Consider the following 19,029-nt stretch of genomic DNA (forward strand, 5'->3'; position numbering starts at 1 on the left):
GAGCGTCCCAGGGCTCATCCACCCAGATTTCGCCTCCTGCATCATGGAGCCACTCACTTCCCGTCCTGCAGCCCTGTTACTGGACCGTTGGAGCCGCACCCCCGTGGCCACGTGTCCAACGCCTTCTCAGGGACTCTGCACCTCTAGTGTCCTCCAGCCTTCCTCGGCGGCCCGTGGCTTCAGGCAAGCGGATGGAGCCGGACCCCGGCTCCCGGCTCCACATTCGTTCCTGTTCGTCTGCCTCCCCCTCTGGCTGCCGCCCCTTTTACCGTTTTCAGCAGCGTTTTCTAAACACTCAGCACGGGAACATCCTCTCCCGCGAGCAGGAGCAACACCATCGCCTCCGTTCTCCTTGTCCCACGGCTGAGCAGGAGCAGGCAGGGCGGGACCGTCCCCTCGTGACCTCGAGGCTCCCTCCCCTCACCCCTCCGCCCTCTTCCTCCAGTTCCAGGGCACGGTTTTCATGCAGCGGCCGAGGTCCCCCGGGAGTCCCCTCGGGCTGGGGGGACGCCTGGGACAAGGGAACCGTGACTCTCGCTGGGACGGTCAGTCAGAGTGGGAGAAAAGCAGGGAGAAAAGAGGGCGAGGGAGAGGATCTCAGGAAAATCAGCCGCCCCGAGAACCGAAGCCCCGGGTGCGCAGCGGGGAGAGAGATTTGTGAGGGGCCTTCAGTGTGGGCGCCGGGACGGGGTAGGAGCAGGACAGGCAGGGGATGGCCAGGGGGCGCCTCGGCCGGGGGGCAGACGGGCAGCTGCACACACGGCTGGGGGTCAGCTCCCTCTGCGACCACACTTCCCGTCTGGCTCGACAGAGCTGGGTTCACAGTCAAATGAGAGGAACAGACATGCCGTGGTGTCCCTCCGGGTTCTCCAGGGAAGCAGTTAAAGGGATGCTTGCAGGTCTAGAGAGATTCATTGTACAGGTTTGGCTGACATTCTGACAGAGGCTGGCGGGCCTGGAGTCTGCAGGGTGGGGAACCAGGCTGAGACAAGGGAAGGTCTGCTGTTGAGGTTCAGGCCAAATGGCATCAGCCTGGACACACAGGGAAGAGCCAGTGCTGGAGGTCTCGTCCCCTGACCGTCTGCTGCAGAAATCTTTCCTCCTCAGGGGAGGTCAGACTTGGCAGCTTCCAGGCCTTCACCCGATGAGATGCGGCTCACCCACATTGTGGAGGGCAGCCTGCTTTACTCAGAGTTTATCCTTTTCAGTTTATCTCATCCCACGTGTCCTCGCGGAAACATCGAGAATGACACTTGACCGCAATTCTCGGCACTGTGGCCCAGCCGGGTGACGTATAAAATGAACCACCAGATCGCACAAACACGAATCCAAAGAAACGTAGAAGGGCTAAATTATATCAGAGAAAGTAGACTTCAGAGCCCGGGAAGTTACCAGGGGTAAAGGAGAATAGCGGACAATGACGGAAGGTCAGTTCAGCAAGACGTGACGAGAACCCCCGACGTGTGCCCACCTGAAGACGGCACGGCACCAAATACACGTGGCAAAATGGCAGAACTGAAAGGGAACAGGTGCGTCCACCATCGCAGCCAGAGGGCCCAGCACTCCCGTCCCGGCAGCGCGGCGAGAGGCGGACAGTCAGCAAGAACACGCGACGCTAAACACGACCACGGACCAGCCTGACCCGGCTGATATCTGAGGAACACTCGGCCCCACCAGCAGCCTGCAGAGCCCTCTCAGCTCCCAAGACAGTGTCCCATCCTGGGCCAGAACACAAACGTCAACGATTTTCTGCGTCCTGAAATAATGTGTTTTCTCGGACTGTGACAGACCTCGGGTAGAGTTTAATAACAGAAAGATGACGGGAAATTTCCAAACGCTTACGGAGGAAACGAAACAAGTCTCCATAGCGCAAATGTCAAAGAGGGCGCCTGAAGGGAAATATCTCAACATTTGAAGTGAGCGGAAATGAACGTACAAGACATCAAAACGTGGGAAAAGACGCGAACAAGGTGCTTATGAGGAAATGAACATGATTCAAAGCATAGTTTACCAAAGGAGAAATGCTCCAAATTTATAATTTAAGCATTTATCTTACAAATCTATACAAATATGAGCGAAACAAATGCAAAGCAAGTGGAAGAGAGGAAATAAGAAAAACGAAGGTAGAGAAAATGAAACCGAGTGATGTAATAAAACATATTGACAGAAAAGCCGACAGCGAACGTCGCTGTTGAAGGTGGAAAACTGGATGCTTTCCCTTAATGTTGGGAACGAGCCAACGGTGCTTGTTCTCACCGCTCCTCTGCAGCATCTAGGGAAAGTCTCATCAGATGCACTAAGGCAAGAAAAAGAAATCAAGCAAGATATAGATTGGAAAGGGGAAAAGAAAAGCTGTCTTGATCACAGACGTTACTTATGTTTGTCTACGTAGAAAATCCCAGGAGGGGCGCCTGGGTGGCTCAGTCGGTTAAGCGGCCGACTTCGGCTCAGGTCACGATCTCGCGGTCCGTGAGTTCGAGCCCCGCGTCGGCCTCTGGGCTGATGGCTCGGAGCCTGGAGCCTGTTTCCGATTCTGTGTCTCCCTCTCTCTCTGCCCCTCCCCCGTTCATGCTCTGTCTCTGTCTCAAAAATAAATAAAAACGTTAAAAAAAAGAAAAAAAAAAAAACAAAGAAAGAAAATCCCAGGAATCTACAGAAAATTCCCCAGACTCGTAAGCGAGTTTGCCAAGAGGGCAGGATAGAGGCCAACGGGGAGGGGACTGACGGGCCATTGTACCAGCAGGATTGAACAGACATGTAACAGTTTGTGCTGCAGGCGGGGGGCGGTCACGGAGGCCCTGAGCCGGTGTGCGGGGGCAGGTGGGGCCATGTGGTCGAGCACAAGGGGATTAAGGGGGGGATGGTCCCTGGTGCCAGGGAGCCCCATCAGGATTGGGGTGCGTACGGTGCCCTTGTGGCCTTGTGGGACAGAGGCAGGTTTTAATAACTAGTCAGTTGACAGCTAACTAGTAGGAACTAGAAACTTCTGCTTTTTTCCTGAGAAACAGGAGCCCTGCCAGGTGCCAGCACGACCGGTCAGAAGGGAGGAGGTTTCCCAGGACGTGGGAAAACAGACGACGGCTGGGACACAGGCCCTGGCTGCGGTGTGGCTCGGGCTCCCCCAGCTGTGAGGCCTTGAGACTCAGCCTTTCTGGCCTCCTGCTCCTCGTCTGCAAAGTGGGCACAAGGACACCCAGCTCACACAGTGTCTGCCAGGGCCCAGTGAGTGACGAACGAGGAGGGTGACGAGATCAGTGCCCGTCACGGGGCCAGGACTCAGCAAGCCCTGGCTAGTGCGACTTTGTATTCTTTTACACAGCTCTCAAGCACAGACTGAGCCGGCTGGTGGTGAACCGGTCGAGGCTGGAAGTTGAGACTTCGTGTCGATGGGTCCCAGAGGCCGAGGGTCCGGACAGGACGACGGACGGGGCACAGACGTGGGGAGAGTGGGCTCCGTTGACGGTTGCCAAAGGGGCTGAGGCTGAGGGGAACCGGACCACAGCTTTGGACTCGTTTAACGACGGAGGTCCCCCTCGATCTGCCGCGATGGGTGTCTTCTGCTTAACTTGTGCACGACGTGTCCGCATAGAGAGTCACTGAGGTTGGATGAATCCGGTCCCTGCTGAGAGCAGTCAGAGGGGGAGGGGGCACGACCAGGGCCGCACGCATCGCGCGCACAACAGAGGTGTCGGGGGGAGGCTGGATTCCCTGCTTCTTCCAGTTAAATCACCCTCAAGCCCTGGCCTGGGTGGCGGACCTCACTGTAGACTGTCGTGAGCGGTGTCTCCTGTTCGAGATGTGGTTCCCCCGAACCCTGGAACGCAGACAGAGGGTTCCTGCCACAGCTGAGGGACAGAGGGGCCCCAGAGGGACCCGCACAGATGCCATGCCGCTCACGTGACCTCCCCCCAAAGCGCCCAGCACTGCACGGACCCCGTGTTAACTCTGCCCTGTCTGGAGAGGGATACAGAGGCAACGAGGCCAGAAACTGCTGATCCCTGGGTTTGACACACCCACACCCAGGCACAGGGACGTGGGAGAACCCAGGCCTCACCTGCTTCCTGTGGTCTCGGAACATCTTCCCTGCACGGTGGACGCCACCAAAACGGTCCCTGTGCTCTTCCTGGGATCCTGCGCCTGAGTCCCACCGATGCAGCTTGAATCTGAGCCTTGGAAACCTGTACCCTCCCCCAGCATGCCCCCCTCGGTCACGCCCACACCCACCAGCCTTCTGCAGGGACATCCCTGAGCAGCAAGACGCAGGGGGAAGGGAGCTGAGGGTCAGTGGGGGCGGGGGGAGGTACGTGGGCACGGGAAGGAGAAGTGCACCTGCCTCTCCCAGGCTCCAAGCTCTGCTTCCTCCTACGTGAGCACAGAAGGTACAGTCCAGCTCCGAGGATCAGCAGCACGACCACAAGAGCCCCCAGGATAGCTGGCAAGTGGGCAGACCCGTCCGGCCCATGTGGACCTGTTTGCCTCCCACACAGACAGTGAAGAAGGATGAGACAAGAGACAACGTCACATGCCCTTTGCCAGGCACGTGGAGACATGTGAAGGGACCCCATCTCGGCTGGAGAAGGGGGAACACGGCAGGTCCGGTCGCTCAACCAGCGCCGGGCCCCTGCTTGGGGCCGGGGTGCTGAGAGGGACAGGACAGGGTCCATGTGCTGAGCGGCTCAGACGCGGGGGGAGGGCTGGGAAAAGGCCGAAGGCAGCCAGTCAGGGCCATGGCGGTGCACTAGAGGTTCACAGCCGGTACACGGGTCTCCAGGGAGGGCTTCCCGGGGGAGGTGAGGGCCGGACTAAGTTGAGGGATGAGCCAGAGGAGGGAGGGTGAGCGTGAGGCAGTAGGCTCCTCCAGAGGTTAGAGGTCACTGAGGGACGAGCTTCCTAGGGGACTCAGGGAGGCTAAGGCAGCAGGGGGACGATGGGGTGGAAGGACGAGGCGGCTCACAGGGAAGCCGGTCACTGCTCGCTAGGGGACACACTGACGGTTAGCAAGTCAGGTGGGGAGGCCGAGGTGGGACAGGAAGGCAAAGCAGAAGCAGCCGCGGCCCCCCCTCCGGTGCCCTTGGCCACAGCATCAGCTCTCGGTGGGGGGGCCCCTGTGCTCCCGAGAGGAGGCAAGGGGTGAGGGTGGCTCAGGGGGGGTTCCTGCAGCGTCCTGAGGTGAGGAGCCCTGCTCGAGGTCAGTGCCTGCTGGACGGGACCCCAGCGGGGGCTCCTGTGGGCCGGCAGGGGTCACACACGGTGGGGCAGCTGCAGGCAAGGGGTCCCTGGACGGGAGTAAGTGGGGAAGGGGAGGACGCGGGACGGGAAGGTCTGGGGGAAGAAGGAGCAGCCTGGCCAGAGGCTGAAACCTGGGGAGCCCAGGACACATCCGGGAATCCAGGCGAGCACTTGGGCGGGAAGCGTGTCCCCGAGACCGGAGACGGGCACACGAGCCCCGACGCCTGAACCCTGCAGGCCGCGGCTGGCTCGGCCTCCCTCTGGTCGGTGGCACCGACCACTGACTCTCCCCCCTCGCTTGCTGGAGACCTCCCGGGACACACAAGGACTGAAGGATGAGGCAGGGGTGAGGTACCCGAGGGGGCTGCCTGGACCAGCAGGGTGAGGGGTGCAGAGGAGCAGCAGAGAGACACCGAAAGGCAGAAGCAAGCGGGATGTGCCTGCCAGCCTCCTGGACAGGTGACGGTGGCAGGAGGTGACCTAAACATGGGGGACAGAGCCCGGAACCCTCACCCAGGGGGACCTGAGCCCCGGGAGTCCCCTCCCCTCTGACAGGATGCACTCACCGTGGGCACAGACTTCCCCAAGGTCCTTGGTGGCAGTTTTCCAGTCCCCTGGGTTGCTAACCACACAGGTAATGCTGGGGCTGGGCTGGCTCAGGGGCAGCTTCAGAGCCAGGGTCCAGGGGTTGGGAGCCGGTCCTGGGACCCCTCTCTGCTCCAGCTCCCTGGGGAGGCTCTCCCAGGACACATTCACGTCCTCTCTGGTTCCCGGGGCGTGGCACTCCAGGGTGACATTGCACCAGTCTGGTGTGATGGATGGAGTCTCGGCCAGGATCTGGGGGCAGGGCACGAGCTCTGGGGAAGAGGGACAAGAGGACACAGGGTCACGTGAGTGGGGAGCATCACGCCTCTTGCTCTCTTGGGCAGAATCCCACTCTCGCCCTGGCATCCTCCCTCCAAGGATGGATGGCATCCTCCCCCCACTTTACAGATAAGACAGACTTGACCCAAATATACAGCGAGTGGCTATGAGGACGGGAGCCACTGCGTGAAGCCTCAGGCGTGATGTCAGCTCTGCCTCGACTTGTGGTGAACACACTGCGTCCAGTTTCAAGGGAGAAGCCAGAGCCTCAAGTCTGGGGTCTGGAAGGGGTCCTGCAAGGGGGGCCAAGGACACTCCCAGGGACAAAAGGAAGGGGTAAGTATGTATTGGGGGAGGAGCCACCACCTACCGTAGACAGTGAGGTGGAAATACCGGTTCGTTTCTCTTCCTCGTGTTAAGGAGACTCGAGCCCAGTAGTGCCCACTGTCCTCAAGGGTCAGGTTGTCAATCCTCAGGGTCGTGGTGTTGAGCACATGGACCCTCTTCTCGAGCTTGTCCTGGAAGTTGACCCATTTTGGAACATCTTCCCCAGGAGACACGTACAGGAGGAGTAGGTAGTCGGACTTGTTTTTAATGCCCCAAGAAATCTTCTCCAGCGTGACTCCTGGAAGTGATTCTGGACTTCGGGTCACATGAAACGACACAGAACCTCCTTGAGTTCCCGTCAGAGAAACCACGTTTCCAGAATCCTCCACTTGAGACCCAAGAGTTCCAGAACCGTTGACCACAGTGCTGAAGGCGCCTACGGCATTGGAAACAGACACGGTGAGTGTTTGGTCATTGACAATAAGGAGAAAACCCTAGAACCCATGGCGCTCATGAAATCCGCCCAGTAGACTCCCTTGACTCCGGGAGGCGGGACAGAGCAAGAATTTGGAGCCATGCTGGAATCGGGTCCTGGTCCTCGTGGGGCGTCCCCTTGAACCCGGTCCTGACCTGCTCTCCCGCAGTGTCCTCGCCGCCTAACTCTGAGAGTCTGGACGTGACGACATCAGGGTCGAGAGCCCCCAGCACATCTGGGCCGATGCCAAGTGCCCAGCGTAGGAGGCAGCTTCCACCGTGGCTGCCCACATGCTGTGGGAGCCCCGGCCCTGGAGTGGGGGCCGTGCCCTGTGACTTGCTCTGCAGCGGAGTGGCCCAAGGTCAGGCTCAGGGAGGCTGTGCTACGGGAACCCGCACTCCAGTCGCTCAGGGGCTGAGACAAGGGGAGATTCTGAGACTGAGAGGGGTCCTGTCACACAAAGTAGAGGCATCACGCCCTGGTGGCTGCACCCCCGGGGCCACAGCAGGGAAGGCACACATGGGAATCGCCCGTGGGGGTTTCTCTCCCTCCAGAAGCGGCGTGATCTCTCCTCATGGGTTTGGTCACCTAGTCACAGGGCCCTGGCTCCCTACCCAGAACTGGAAAATGTGGGAGAAGATATGATGGGTAGGTGAGCTCTGCTGTGCCTGCCACGAAGACCACGCTTCCCCAGCCGGTCCCCGAGACACCCTCAATGTCCTTCCTCAGTCACCTCTTGCAGAGCCGTGACCAGAAGGCAAGGGCCTCCGGGCCACCCCTCCAGACCCCAAAATGCCCCATGCGGCACAGCCCAGGGGACCTGATACCCTGGGTCCTTCTGGAGACCGGGATGGGAAAGAAGGGGACGGGCAAAGAACGACCTTGTCCTGAAAGGAAGCCCATGTGTCCCCTGCAGCAGGGCAGGACCGCCTGGGGGACCGCTGCCTGCCAGGGCCCCAAACCCCTCTCCAGGTCTGTCTTCACGGGGGGCCTGCCCCCTCACTGTGTTCACATCGTTCCTGGCTCTCCGAGGAAGCAGAGAACCCAGAGAAGGGCTCAGGCCAGTATTGCTTGTAGAAGATTCCGGATCCTTCTACGCAATGATGCCCTCACTAACTCCCTCATTCCGACAGCAGGCGGCTGCATCCCGCCTAACGCTGCCCGGCACGGACGGCAGGTCCCTGTCCCCACGTGCCAGCTGCCGCATCCCATTGTGGTTTGGATCTGCTTGTGTCCTTGGCATGTTGTGTCCCATTACTTTAGAGGAGCCACCGCACCTGTCGTAAGAGAAGCAGCCTGTTTTCTAACACAGATAACGTAACTCTTCTCCAACGCGCACATCACCTCTGTCTGTGGACTCTGGCCCCGCTCTCAGCCTCAAGAAGCTGGATGTACCCGTTACTTGTAAGGCTTATTGGTTTTACGTCTTGCAGAAAAACATCGGCCCCACAGCAAAAGTGTGCTGTGAACTCGGTCTAGATGCCTCCTAAAACTTTTGCAGTGTTGGTGTGTGAATGTGACCGGAAGGGACTGTGCTTGGGTCTCAGACCAGGAGGTCCCTTGCAGCAGGGCGGTGAGGATGGGGGAGGGTCCAGGAGGCGGGAGTCCTCCGCTGTCTACAGCCTGTGGCCTCAGGCAGTCATGTAACCTCCCTGCCTTCTCCTTGAGTCTCTGAGGCAGAGACAATGACCGTGCTCCCCTCAGGGAACCGTTGCCAGGGTGTCAGAAGGCGAGAGCTTTCCCTTAGGTGTGAGCTGTTCCCATCAGGACGATGCTTGCTCCTGGCAAGCACAACTGGGGTCCGCCCCGAACTTCCCAGGTCCCGGATGGAGCCCTGTGCTCCCCACCAGCTGCCCTCTCGGGGTCTCTTCCCGGGATCAGGGACGGGCTCCCGGGAGACAGACACCCATGGTGCCGCCCCACAGGCGACCACGGGAGCCAAAGTCCCGCCGGGCCTTCCGCTCAGAGCCATGGAGCTCTCAGAGCCATGTCCACGGCAGCAGGTTTCCATGGTCCCTGTCAAGTCCCCAGCAGCAAGAAACTGAGCACACCTGTGCAGGGGGAGCAGCGTCCTAGAGACGAGGGAGGGCCGGATACTGTGGCTCCACATGGTGTGGGCATCTCCCCATTTCTCTCCACTGGGCTGCTGTCCATGGAGCCGGCTTCCCTCTCCTCCAGCCCAGGGCTTCCCCTGCAGGGAGCTGCCTGCACCTCTCCCCCTGCCCTACCCTGCCTGCGAAGGGGCTCACTCTCAGCGGTTCCCAGCAGTCCTGGGCTCTCACGCCCCAGCTATTCTCCTGGGAAAGGGCACCCAGGTACCTGTCCGCCTGTGGCAGGGCAAGACCTCGGGCACCTGCTGGGAAGGAGGCAACCAGGGAGGGAGGAGGCTCAGCCCTCAGGCTGCAGGGGAGGGCCTGCCCCCCAGGCTGGATGGTGAGCCTGGGCTTCAGGAGGCTGGAAGCCGACTCAAGCTCGGTTGAAGGCAGTGAGAGCTCTCAGATCAGCAGAAGGTGCTAATCCCAGAGAGGAAGGACAGAAGGACAGAAAGACAGACGGCCAGGGACACAGGTGGCAGTGATCCAGAGAGCCAGGATTTATTTAACAAGATAACATTTATTTTATTTTATTGTTGTTTTTTTTTTTTACATTGATTTAGTTTCAAGAGACAGAGACAGAGAGTGGGGGAGGGGCAGACAGAGAGGGAGGCACAGAATCCCAAGGACGCTCCAGGCTCCCAGCTGTCAGCACAGAGACCGACTGGGGGCTCAAACCCACCAACCGTGACATCATGACTGAGCTGAAGTCCCAAGCTTAACCGACTGAGCCACCCAGGAAGCCCTGAAGAAGGTAAAATTTAATATTCAGCAATGAACATAAAACTTTACTTTTTCCCCCTTCCTTCATTTCTCCTTCTTTCTTCCATTTTTCTTTCCTTCTTCCAACCCAGATGTTGATGGAGAAAACTCTACATAATCTCACATATTTTTCCAGTTAATAAAAATTACAAGAAAGAGAAAGCCTACAATTTGTTGTGGCCAAAATACTGAGATCAAAGAGATGTCAACGCCTTACAAAGCTCATTTTCTTTTTTTTTTTTTTAAATAAATTTTTAAATGTATTGATTTATTTTGAGAGAGAGACAGAGCATGAGTGCAGTGGGGACAGAGACGGAAGGAGACACAATTCCAGGCTGACAAAGCACAGAGCCCGACGCGGGGCTCTAACACCTGAACCGTGAGATCATGACCTGAGCCAAAATCAAGAGTCAGACGCTCAACTGAGCCCCCAGGCCCCACAAACCTCATGTCTAATGAGAAATGCCCTGCTTACAGATGCCCCAGGTTCGGGAATTTCCTAGAACCCCAGTACCCCCCTTCCCCGGACAGGCCAGGGCACTCAAGCAAAACATGGCAGGAAATGAAATTCCCAGGAATCCACGGCTCTCGAGGTTGGTCTTGTCCTTTGTTTTTATTTCGTCTGTTTCACGAAGGCAGATGGTCTCGGGGGAAGTGCTAACAGGAGTATCTGGGTTTCATCAGGACAGTCTTTCTTTCAGTTCCCTTTTGGGGACCTGCTGCTTCCCTTCCCGTCACCCCGTTCACCCCGTCCCGGGGCCCTGATTATCAGTGCCCTCTGACATCCACACCCTTCCAGCAAGTGGGCGCAGACACCCTCAAATTCCGGAGGCCGCCCTCCCTTCCTGGTTCCTTGTGTTCCGTGCCCTCCTCTCCCCCAGAAGCGGGACCAGCGTCCTCCAGCTCCGACGGGGACCCTGGGTCGGCCCCCTGCTCCCCTCACAGCTGCAGAGGCAGCCTCTCCCCTGTGCCAGGCGGGTCCCGGCTCAGAGCCAGATGCCCCCCTCGTGCTCCCTGACAGAGTTCTATTTCGGGCTGTTCCCCACAGACATCAGACACACGGGACCCCCGCCTCCCTGCCCCGCACACCGGCCTCCCACCCGGGGAGCCCGGGCCACTCACTGAGGACGAGGCTGCTGAACCCCAGGAGCCGGGAGGCCCAGCACAGGTGGGGGTCTTCTGAGCGGGCTCCCATCACAGGCTGCCTCCTTCAGGCTTGCTTGGTCTGGGCCGAGTTGGCTGTGGAGGAAACATCCAGAAGGCAGAGGCAAGAGAAGAGGCGAGCTTCTGCTCAGAACACTCTTAGGCTCTTCCCACCCCAAGGGCGGAGCTAACTGTCTAGGACAAGCTGGCTGGTCTAGATAAGCCATTCAGATGCTTCCTCTTCTCTCTGGCACCTGCAGTGACACTCAGGGAATGATGGTGGAATAAACATAGGAACCCCCCCTCGGTGAGGCGCTGTGTGGGAGACGCCCCGTCCTATGGGCACGACCAGCCTGGTGATCTCAGCTCCCCAGCTGGCAGCCAGCGGGACCCCTTACCTGTTTCCCTGGATTCACACTCCCCCCAGGCAGCCCTGCTCCCCAGGGCCAGCCGATGGCCAGGCCCAAAGTCGCACAAACCACTGTACCAAGCACACGCCCCTCCCGGCCCCCTGCTTTGGGCCTGTCCTTTGTCTTTACACCATGAACAAGTCATGTTTCCTCTCTGACTTTCTCTGCACTTCAACTGTCAGGGGTCAAAGACGCTCTGAGCACAAGAACAAAGCGCTTTGTGGGAAGGGGCCACCCCCACACCCCAGTGCAAACACGGGCATTTCCCTATTGCCGGCACCCCAAGCCCTCCGGGCACCCTGACCCGCCCTGCCCCCCCACAAGGCAAACCCCCCCAACAGGGCAGCACCCCACCAGCGCGTCCCCCTAAGGCTCTGCCAGCCCTGGGCCCGCTCTCACACACAGGCAGGGGGCAGGGACGGGCTCCTCCCTCCACAGGCTCGGCTGCCTCAGACTCACGGCCACCTGCTGAGGGTCAGGCCTCTTCTCCCCAGACGGGGCCCCACGACCTCTGAGAACCTTGTCTTCTGTGGACCCTGGGGAGCAGCACCATAACTCCCCCCAGGCCGTGCCCTTTTCCCACCCACGGAGGCTCCCCCCAGCTGCTCAGAGCCTTGGATCCTAAGGCTGGACCCCAGGATGGCCGGGGACATGCACTGAAGGTAGTCAGCCTATGGGCTGGGAAGTCCCTTCTGGGGATGTGGAAGCCCATCCTAAGGGTGTGGACGACCATCGCAGGTCACTCAGCAGGGCAGACAGGGACTGGACTCCTAACCTTAATCTCTGAGATCCAACATCCCAGCCCCCGTCCTTTCCCACGCTGTGGCCTCCAAGAGTCCCCCCGTCCACTCTGGGCTCCCCGACCTGCTCTGTGCTCTCGGACAAGAGAGCATCAACACCGCCTTCTTCCCCCGCTCCCGTCCCGTAACGGGGACGGACCTTCAGAAGGCTCAGTCCCTGGCCTCGCGGTTAGAAACTCCTGGGACGGAGGCCACACCCGGGCAGCTCAACACTGGTCAATTCGGCGTGATGGGGAGCAAGTCGGCAATGCCCCTGTCCCTGTCCCTGCACCCTCGGGGAACGCCTTGGGGGAAGAATGCTCACCCAAACCACTGCGTGGGGGGCGGGGCCCAGGGCCCAGGAGGGAACCCCCAGCAGCTGCAGGTCAGGGACACGGGAGGGGCCGCCAACACACGTGCCACGCCGGCACCCAGCAGGGACATTTCGACCCCACATGCTGATCTGTCACTCGCCGCCGTCCTGGGCAGCAAGAGCTAATGTCACCCGTGCACAGCGTGTCTGGTTTCTGCGGTTCCCAGGCTCGGTCCCTGCCAGAGGCGGCAGATATCAAGATTAGCGTCCATTTTATAGATGAGCAACGTCGGGGCCCATTTAGGGTATTTGATGGGCCCATGGTCTGGAAGCCGGGACATGGCGGGGCCAGGCCCACATCTCAGGCTCATAGGCCACTGGTCTGTCCAGACCTCAGTCCCTCCTGACCTTCAGAAGCCCCACTGGAGGGGAAGGGGAAGGCAGGCCAGGCCTGCCCCCGAGCAGCCTCTCTCCTTTCTCACACCCCCAGGCAGAGGAAACAGGCCCTGTGGTTGCAACTCTGCAGGCTCTGAGGTTCACAGAGGCCCCTGCTGACCACAGCCACCCCCTACACTGCCTGCGTCACACGTGGGCCAGGGCCTCCAGCCCTGCTGACCATGGGGCTTGCTTCTCCCACGTTCGGCCACCTCCTGAAACTTTCAAAGCAGACTGGGAGCAGCTAACATACATCATGACCCTCAGCCCAAGGACTCAGAACCCTGCCCGCATTCCTCTCTATGGGGGAGGGGAGGGGACAGGCTTTCCAGAAACAGGGCACACAGGGAGCCAAGGTGCAGGGTGGGTGTAGGGACAGGTGCTCGGGCTCGCGAAGGAAGTCTTCCCTGAGCCTGGACACGTGCCTGCTGCTGGGGACGGGGTCCGGGGGCCGTGATGGAAGCGGTCGGGGCCTCGACAGGGACCAGAGCCCCTGCCCCTCCGGACACGGGTGACAACCAGAAACAGTGTGCCAGCAGCAACAGCCCGATGGAGAACGAGCACACAACCGCCTGTCTTCCCAGAGGGGCTTGGGGCTCCGCAGTCGCACCAACTGAGCGCCAGCCAACTCGCCAACGTTCTTCAGACAAGCCACCCACGTGTTTCAGTGGGGCGACCGTGTGTCCTCCAGAAAGCCTGCGGCTTCTCATGTGGCAACCTACGTGTTGGCTTGATTCTGGGACCTGGTCTTTCCTGGAGCTGCTCTGCCTCCCATAGGTAGAGAAGAGACTTGGGCTCCTTTGCTTTAGACTAGTTTGTTCTAAATTGCCCTCAGCAGCTTGGAAAGTATGCATGCTATTGTGTCGGTACAAGGGTTTGGTCTTTACTCTGTGTCCCAGTAAGCAGGAAGACGGGGTCCACCTGGGCAGATGAGTGTTAACGGCCTAGCTGGTATCAGGCCACAAAATTACTTTTTTCTATTGACTTCTGATTCCAAAAGAAACTGAGCCCAACACCCACTCATGATGATAAACTCACAGGAAACTAGGAACAGAGGAGAATTTCTTCAACTTGATACAGATCATCTCCACAAAAACCACAGCTACCATCATACCTAATGCCTACAGGCAGGAAATGCTTCCCCTAAGGCCAGGAACCAGGAAGGATGGCTCCTATCAACACCCTCTCTCAGGGTTGTACGTGAAATCCTAGATGACAAAATAAGACAACAAAATGCAATAAAAGGTACACTGACTGTGGAGAATGAAATAAAACCATCATTGCACACGTGTGACGTGGGTTTCCATGTACAACGTCCAAAAGGATCGACACAACGAGAAGTACTCTTCATCTGATGACGGATGATAGCACGGTTCCAGGAAACACAAGGTTTCTACTCGACGCTCAATGACTCACTTACACACCAGGAACGAAGAAATGGAATTTTAAACAGCATGCACGGTACCGTCTACACTGACAACGCAAAAGTGAAGTGTTTAGGCACAAATATCACAAAATATGCAAGGATCTTTATGAGGAAAACTACAAGACTCTCATAAACAAAATCAGAGAACAACTAAGTACATGGGGAGATAGACCATGTTCGTGGATAAGAAGGTTCAATGTTGTCTAGATATCCAAATTCCCAACTTGATCTATACATTCAGTCAACCACAATCTGCAGCCCAGCACGTTATGTTGTAGACATTGGTCACGTGATTCCGCAGTTTGCATGGAGAGAAAATGACCCAGAGGAGTCATTTTCTATGTTGCAGAAGAGCGAGGTGGAAGACTGACACCCCCTCCTTCAAGACCTCCTACACACTTACAGCCATCAAGACACTACGGATTTGGTGAGAAGAACCAAACAGATGGTGCAACAGGATAGAGAGCTCAGAAATAGACCCACGTATAGACGGTGAACTGATCTTTGACACGGAGCAAAGGCAATGCCATGGACGAAAGACAGTCTCTTCAACAAATGGTGCTGGAACTACCAGACGTCCACGTGCTAAAAAAAAGAACCGAGACACAGAGCTCACACCCTCCCCAAAAACTAACTCAGCGGATCAGTACCTCTATATAAACGAAGAATTGGGAAACTCCGACAGGACAACATAGGAAAATCTAGATGTTCTTGGGACTGGTGAACACGTTTCAGAAAGACACAAAAGGCACAATTCATGAAAGGAAGATGACGTAAACAGCAATTCAGTGAAATGAAACAGTTCTGCTCTGCAAAGGCAATCCCGGGAAGGAAAAGACAAGCCACAGACAGGGAGAAAATATCTGCAGAAGACACAGCTGATAAAGAAGTATTAGCCAACATATATAAAGAACTCTCCAGACTCAACATTAAGAAAACAAACAACCCAATGAAAAGAGGCCCAAGGCACTAACAGACACCTCACCAGAGAAGACACGCTGATGGCAAAAAGCACAGGAGAGATGCCCCACATCATATGTCATCAGGGAAAATAAATAAACAGCTAAATCCAGAGAATGGGCCGTCACGCACCACTAAAAGGAAACGAGCTATCAAACCACAAGCCTTGCGGGGAACGTAAATGCCTGTTACCACACGCAAGACGCCAATCTGAAGAGATTACACACTGTATGATTCCAGCTACATGAGGTTCTGGAAAAGGCAAATTAATTTTTTAAGTTTATTTAAATATTTTCAGAGACAGAGAGCACCCAGCAGAGAGACAGAGGGAGATGGAGAGAGAGACAGAGAGAGACACAGAGAGAGAGGAGCCCAAGCAGCCTCCAGGCTCTCCTCACAGAGTCCAATGCGGGGCTCCGACCCCTGATCTGTGAGATCATGGCCTGAGCGGAAATCAAGTGTCGGAAACTTAACCAACTGAAACACCCGGAGGTCCCAAAGGCGAACTTACGGAAATAGTAGGATTTTTAATCATACGTGTAAAACATGATCTTTGTCATCGGGAGCCACCTTCCAGAGAGAACACAGAACAATTGATTTCCTGTGTCATTCATTTTGTTTAATTGAACCTAACAAACCTTAGACTACTTTTTTTTGTAGGCTCTGCTCCCAACGTGGGGTTCGATCTCACCACCCTCAGATGAAGAGTCTCGCCCTCCACAGACTGTGCCAGACAGGCACCCCTAGACTTTCCCTTTGAATTATTTAAATGTATGTTTAGTTTTGAGACAGAGAGTGCGCCAGCAGGGGAAAGAAGAGAGAGAGAGGGAGACACAGAATGCGAGGCAGGCTCCAGGCTCTGAGCTCTCAGCGACTCCTCCTCCAGGGAGCAAACCTTCTCTCGGGACCAGGTATCACCCCCATGACCTGTGACCTCAGGGATCCCCTGCGTCCCATCTCCCTCCCCCGGGATCGGCCCTCACCTCTCAGGGTCTGTCTCAGGGGATGGGGCAGGCACCCCACTCTGCCCTCCAGCCTGTTTCACCCCAGAAACCTGGATCGGGACCTCGGACCTCAGACCCAGGATACTCCAGGGATTCCCCCTTTCCCACTGGTCACCCACCCCCCTCCCAGCCCCATTCCCCCTCCCGCCTCCCCCTCCGGATTCACAGTCCCCGCCCTCAGATCCCCGCCTTCACCCCCCCCCCCACCCGGCCCCGCACCCCTCCTACCTCACGACCACGCCCCCCACCGCTCACCTGGGCTCCTACCTTCCAGGTTTGGCTCCTGATTCCTGACTCCTGGCTGCACATTTATGTCTGCACTGCCCCCCCTGCCACCTGCCCCCCCTCCCAGTGTGTCTGGTGCTGATCTCTCCCTTCTGCCCCGGGGTGGGTCTGGGCTCCAAGGGAGAAGTTCCGCCGCCCCCCCCCAGCACCACTTGCCCCCCCCCACCCCCACCCCGCCCCCCCCACCCCCCCACCCCCCTCCACCCCCCCCACCCCCACCCCCCCCCACCCCCCCCACCCCCCTCCACCCCACCCCCCCCCCCCCCCCCCCCCCGCCCACCGCCCCAGTCGCCCTGAGCAGCCTCCCTCCAGGCCCTGAGCGCTGGCCACCGCCGCCACCTGGCGGCCGAGGACCGAACTGCCGCTGGAGACTTCCTGCCAAGAAGCCTTCACCGTGGGTTCACCTGCACACACAGGTCATGAGCGCCTACTGTGTGCAGCACAGGGGCGGGGAGACACAGGGAGCGGAGTCCTCCTCCCAGAGGAGCGCCCGGCTGGCGGAAGCAGTTCAGGCCTCGGGAAGCAGGTCAGTTCCGCAGACGGAGCAGACAGAGTGGGGACATCTCGCCTCACCGCGGAGCCCGGCCATCGTCATGGGGGGTGGGGGTGCTGGGGGGGGGGCGCGGGGCACAGGCCTCGAGCGTCCCCCGCGTGCAGGGCCCTGTGCAGGGGGCTCCGCGCCTTCTCCAGGACCCCCTGTGGCTCCGCGTTTCTCTCCTCCCCACCTGCTCTACAGAGGTGCCGGCACCCGCATCAGGACCCACGGGGGGAAGGTCGGGATCCGAGTGGGAGGGGCCGCAGATGACAGACCACAGGCTCTGTGACCCGCCTTGTGTGCACCCCCAGAACAGGCCAACTCGGCCATCCCGTCCCTGCTGCCTACGGAGGTGGTCCAACTGGAGAGAGGCGGGCAAGGGCTCACGTCTGGGGACGGGGACATTGGAGTTTATAAGGACATAGGGAGACTCCTGGGGGCCGGATGCAGGAGGCACAGTCAGCTTGTCCCCCGCGCTCCCTGGGGCTGGCCCTTGTCTGTCCCTCTTGTGTTTGCCGCTGCGGGTCCCCAGGGGCTCTTTGGGAGCCGGGGAACAGGGGGTGGGTGCTGGGGGCGAGGGCAGAGTAGAGAGCAGGGAAGAGTGAGGGTGACAGACCACCCTTAACCTACCAGAAACACTGGGAAAGGTGCCATGGCCCCATCCCCACTCACAAGTTGTCCCTCTCCAAGGGCCATAGCCCAGGCAGGGGAAACTGAGGCACCAGAGGACAGGGCCGGCTGCCAGGTGCCCTCCTCTCCTGCCCCTCATTCCTGGGTGTCCTGGATGAGAGTCGTGTGGGGGACGCCCCCCTCCGGCCCTGCTCTGTGGACACACTGGGTTTCCCGGGGCGGGGGGGGGGGGCGGGGGTTGCTGCTGCCACACCCCCCTGATCAACGCTGTAGGTCCCGGCCACGCCCACCTGCACACACCTGCTGGGAGAGCAGAGGCGGCCCACACCTCGTCCACCTCACTGCTGGACAGCTGACGACGGGGACGGGCAGGACAGGGCGATGCGGGCGGAGGCCAGCACGGGGTCTCTCCCACCCATGAGCCCAGCGCCGCCTCTCTCTCCTGCCCCCACCCGGCCTGGCTCTCTGGGCCTTGAGGCCTCCCCTGCAGACCTGAAGTTTGGTGCGTCTTACTAGCTGGCCCGAGGCTAAGAATAAGGCATCTCTCAGGCTGACTGTGCCCTGTGTGCAGAACAACCAGTGTCCCTGGACCTGAGGTCCCAGAGCCGGGGGTGGGGTGCCCTCAGGGTCCTCAGTCTTTCCTCTTCAAATTCTTCCTTCCTCCGCCTGGATTCTGCTGCTAGGTCAGCCCCCCAGGCCCCCCGATGCTGGGAAGGGGGCGCCCACGGGCCGGCCCCACAGGGAGGTCCCGGGGACGAGGCGGTACCGGGTTCTGGTCCGCGTTCTGGACCTGCAGGGAGCTGGGGCCGAGCGCCAGAGTAGGACGCGGGCGCTCAGCGAGGACCTCGTGCAGAGAGCAGGGCAGATACGGGGACACACGGGCTGCCGGAGGTGTGGACGCCAGGGGGGAGCGAACGAGGGAGCAAAGGGGACCTCCGGGTGTTGCTGAAGCCAGTGGGCGGACGGTGGGACCCGAGGTAGCTGGAAACGTCATCACAGCCCATGGAGGAGCCAGGGAGAGGGAGGGTCCCCATGAGACAGGAATCGGGTTTCCCACAGGTGACTGTGCCTCCGAGAGCCCATGCTCATCAGGCGGCCGCCTGAGGGTGTCGGCTCAGGACTGGAGACGCGGGCTCGGCGCGGCCAGGCTCCGGCCTCGGACTCAGCCAGAGTCACCGGGGGAGAGGTGGTGGCAGGGGACAGAGGAGGGCTCCGCGGGGACCAGCAGAGGATGGGGGGGTGGGGGCAGTAAGAGACGGAGAGAGAGGGGCTCGGGGTCCTGCTGTGGGCGGAGTCACAAGGGTCAGAGTGAAAACAAACTTTTTCAAATTAAACCTGAAATTACAAAGCCATAATAGG

General features: G+C 59.0%; 1 protein-coding gene across 1 annotated transcript; it reads right to left on the reverse strand.

Moving 5' to 3' along the window:
* Positions 1-1,779: 1,779 nt before the first annotated feature.
* On the reverse strand, positions 1,780-11,371 carry LOC132674250 (SLAM family member 8-like). The gene is made up of 6 exons (XM_078440918.2): positions 10,873-11,371; positions 6,464-6,856; positions 5,796-6,086; positions 4,334-4,468; positions 4,055-4,137; positions 1,780-3,814 (listed from the first exon to the last, which is right to left on the reverse strand). Exons 1-6 carry the CDS (start codon positions 10,943-10,945, stop codon positions 3,722-3,724), a joined length of 1,068 nt encoding a protein of 355 aa, XP_078297044.1. The 5' UTR covers positions 10,946-11,371; the 3' UTR covers positions 1,780-3,721.
* Between the last annotated feature and the right edge of the window lie 7,658 nt (positions 11,372-19,029).

The sequence above is a fragment of the Panthera onca genome, chromosome F1 (genome assembly GCF_046562875.1).
Source record: "Panthera onca isolate mPanOnc1 chromosome F1, mPanOnc1 haplotype 2, whole genome shotgun sequence".
NCBI classification, from domain to species: Eukaryota; Metazoa; Chordata; class Mammalia; order Carnivora; family Felidae; genus Panthera; species Panthera onca.

Excerpts from the sequence above, each read along its gene's own strand:
- LOC132674250 (XM_078440918.2), bottom strand. The coding sequence starts at position 10,945 with ATGGGAGCCCGCTCAGAAGACCCCCACCTGTGCTGGGCCTCCCGGCTC. Across the intron at positions 6,857-10,872 it reads GTTCAGCAGCCTCGTCCTCA|GCGCCTTCAGCACTGTGGTC; the intron begins GTGAGTGGCCCG and ends CCAATGCCGTAG. Across the intron at positions 4,138-4,333 it reads GAGCTTGGAGCCTGGGAGAG|GCGCAGGATCCCAGGAAGAG; the intron begins GCAGGTGCACTT and ends GGTGGGACTCAG.